General features: G+C 43.6%; 1 protein-coding gene across 1 annotated transcript; it reads left to right on the top strand.

Moving 5' to 3' along the window:
- On the top strand, positions 1-3,280 carry kcnk15 (potassium channel, subfamily K, member 15). The gene is made up of 2 exons (XM_088290836.1): positions 1-604; positions 1,565-3,280. The coding sequence occupies exons 1-2, from the start codon at positions 322-324 to the stop codon at positions 2,572-2,574; spliced, it is 1,293 nt and encodes a 430-aa protein (XP_088146962.1). The 5' UTR covers positions 1-321; the 3' UTR covers positions 2,575-3,280.
- The last annotated feature ends 234 nt before the right edge of the window (positions 3,281-3,514 follow it).

Genomic DNA, 3,514 nt, shown 5'->3' on the forward strand with positions numbered 1-3,514 from the left:
TTCTGACATTACACGACGTATAGTTCAAACTCGGAACTTGCTCCAGTACCTGTCCATGGTGCTGACTGGTCCCCACTCGTCCCTCACGATGGGAGGGTGGACTTGTTGCTGCTCTGGCGCACGCACAGTACTGGGGGCTTGTTTGCGCATGCGAAGCGGAAATCTGGGGCCACTTGGCTCTCTCGCAGATCACCGCGCAGGAGGTTACCAATCGCCTCCCTCCTTGCTTCGTTCCATGTAAAACGTTGGATCTCCTCACGCAACAGGCTCCTCACCTGTAACTGCGCCGTCGCTGCAGACTTTTGCACGCCGGCGACGAGGATGAAGAAACAAAACGTCCGGACGTTGTCGCTCATCCTGTGCATGCTCTCCTACTTGCTGGTGGGCGCCGCCGTGTTCGACGCGCTCGAGTCTGAGAGGGAGAGCGCCCGCAGGCGCGTCTTGGAGCAGAAGCGCAACGAGATGAAGAAGAAGTACTGCTTCTCCGATGAAGTCTACCGAGACATCGAGCGGGTGGTACTGCAGGCGGAGCCCCATCGAGCCGGGAGACAGTGGAAATTTGCTGGTTCTTTTTACTTCGCTATTACGGTCATCACCACCATTGGTAAGATGGGATTCATATTTGATTCATTGATTGCTAGGATATAGCCACCTGCGGGGTCACGTGATGCTGCCTTTGCCCAGATGAGGCCCAATTTATGGATTACAAAAGTTGATTTTTGTGGTTGTAGTACTGAAACGCAACCTTATTTCAGGGCAGTCCAACTAATTGTAAATATTATGACTGTGAACCCAAATACATGATTTGATTGTGATACACACAACAAATTGATCATCAGAGACCTGTAAAAACAGTTTCTTCAAATACCATTGTTATTTATTTTTAAAAGGGGGATTGGTACCCTAGCAAATACCATTGTTATTTATTTTTAAAAGGGGGATTGGTACCCTAGCAAATACATTGTGGCGATATCTCAACATTTTTAAAAGTGAAGTAGAGGTGCAATGATTATTCGGCAACTAATCAATTATCTATCGATGAGCCATTGCCAATATCCTCAGAATGTCACCTGATGAACAGAAGTAAATAGTATCCAATTTCTGTAGTCCTCTATGAAAGCAGTTTGACTTTATGGAGGAGGACTGCCACATTATTACATATGTATTACATAGTTCATTTGCATTGAATCCAAATAAAACACACTTTTTTTTTTTACTTTAGAAAACAATAATCAATATTTTTTATCGTTTTCTGATATTTTACAGAACATATCAGTAACTGAAGCATGATTGATTTATATTTTAAAATGTTTTTAAATATGGGATGGACACCTGATTTATTGTTTAATCAAACAAATAGATGGCAATTTTGGTGTTTAAGCAAGAAAAAGGACGTCGATGTGAATAATTTGCTTTTGCAGGCAACATAAAATGCGGGCTAAATCTGACCCCCGAGCCGCAGGTTTGACACCTGTGACTTTTTTGGGGACAAATCTATTATGCATTAAAAGTGTTTCAAAATATAGATTCACGACCATGTGAATTCATTCATTCTCATTCGTAGGTTATGGTCATGCTGCACCAGGCACAGACGCAGGAAAGATATTCTGCATGTTCTACGCAGTACTGGGCATTCCTCTGACTTTGGTCATGTTCCAGAGCCTGGGAGAGCGGATGAACACATTTGTGCGCTATCTCCTCCAGAAGACCAAACAGTGCCTGGGCTTCAAACGCACCGAGGTGTCCATGGAGAACATGGTTCTCGTGGGATTCTTGTCTTGCATCGGTACCTTGTGTGTGGGGGCTGCCGCATTTGCCCACTTTGAGGGGTGGAGCTTCTTCCACGCATACTACTACTGCTTCATCACCCTCACTACGATTGGCTTTGGAGACTTCGTGGCCTTGCAGAAAAAGGAGGACCTCCAAGAGAAAACCCTCTATGTGGTTTTCAGCTTCATGTACATTCTGGTCGGACTTACCGTTATCGGAGCCTTCCTGAACTTGGTGGTGCTTCGTTTCCTCACCATGAACAGCGAAGACGAGCGAAGAGATGCTCAACAAAGAGCATCGCTGAAGAGGGACCGAGGCCTCCTAGATGGGGCCTTGAGCCTCCATCTCATAGGCGAGCGCAGCAGAAACGACGGCGTTGAAAGAAGCAGACACAACATGGCGTACAGTCACAGCCAGAGTCCGCTGTTTACGCCCATGGAGGAGGGAACGAGTCGCACCAACCTCATCGGCGCGTCGGCAGACAACCACCAGCGACGGAGAAGCCCCTGCAGACACAGTCTGCATCTGCAGGTGACGCCGGATGCACACATGCCAGAGTCCAGCCTCAGTTCTCTCTGCTCCTGTGTGTGCTACCGCCTGGGCTTTTGTGACAGCCCCCTCGTGGCCAACAGTTCATGCAAAAGCTGCCACGTCAGCTCTGTTTACTACAACTCGGTCTCCTACAGGGTCCACAGCAGCTCACCGGGCTCCAGGAACAATACTGGACGTTCTTCCCTTGAAAGCACACACTCACCGAGGCTTAGCTTCCAGGAGTTCCCTCGGATGAGGAGAATGTCATTGTGATGGACACATTTTTTTTTTTGTGCATATTTCTCCTGCTTTGGATTTGTCTGTGAAGCACTTTTGCTTCTCAATTTTCTTTGGTAAGGCACACTACTGTCAATTCAGAAGCTGTTGCACGTTTTCCAAGTGCATGCTCAGTGGAATGTATAGCAATGCGGATGCATGAGATATGAAATGCCTTTGAATTCACATTTAAATGTTTTTGTCTCGCATGTTACTAAATAAGGTCACCAAAAACCAAGAAAAAAAAGTTCTCTTTATATGATGCAGAATTAACTTCTCTTTATGATGCATTTTACAGTCACATCACTGAACACCAACAGTAAAACCCATAATGCCTCTCTGACAGTGTGACAACCTTAAGCGTGTTTTGAATACGATTGAAAACTTTGTTTAAAAAAAAATGTATGCTCTTTTATTGGACGTCATTAGATTGAACCTAAATGATTTGACAGTTGAGTATACTTTTAAAGTGAAAAGGCCTTAATGAACTTTTGATGCAGCAAATGAAAGCTTCTTTGCTTTAATATTTTTGTAATGCATATGAGGGATATTGTGTGTGTGTTTCGGGTGGGGGGTGTTTAATTGTGTCCTCTAGCATTAATGCACTTGAATGTAAACTTTGGTTTATACTTTAATGTATGCACGAGATACCTGATGCAAAATGTAGCATGGTACAGTAAACCTCCCAAGATATTAGAAAATACATTAGGGAGGCGGGGTTGACTTGAGATTGAATGTGATTCTTGTAATATTGTTTAATTAAACAAAACAACCCAAAAATACTCTAACTTATGCTTTTTTTTTAATGAGTGTTCACTTTGGCCAAAGATCGTAAAGTTGTCTTGTTTTTTTTTTATTACCTGGTATCTATCGTACATTATTTAAATTAGATTAAAACACATTAAAAGTTAAAAAACATCCAAGGAAATTTTCTTCT

This window comes from Idiotropiscis lumnitzeri, chromosome 3 (assembly GCF_059441095.1).
Source record: "Idiotropiscis lumnitzeri isolate Australia: NSW breed Sydney's pygmy pipehorse chromosome 3, RoL_Ilum_1.0, whole genome shotgun sequence".
In the NCBI taxonomy this organism is placed as follows: Eukaryota; Metazoa; Chordata; class Actinopteri; order Syngnathiformes; family Syngnathidae; genus Idiotropiscis; species Idiotropiscis lumnitzeri.

Bases quoted from the DNA above. Each gene is read 5' to 3' on its own strand.
- kcnk15 (XM_088290836.1), top strand. From the start codon at position 322: ATGAAGAAACAAAACGTCCGGACGTTGTCGCTCATCCTGTGCATGCTC. The intron at 605-1,564 runs GTAAGATGGGAT...TCTCATTCGTAG, and splicing joins TACGGTCATCACCACCATTG to GTTATGGTCATGCTGCACCA.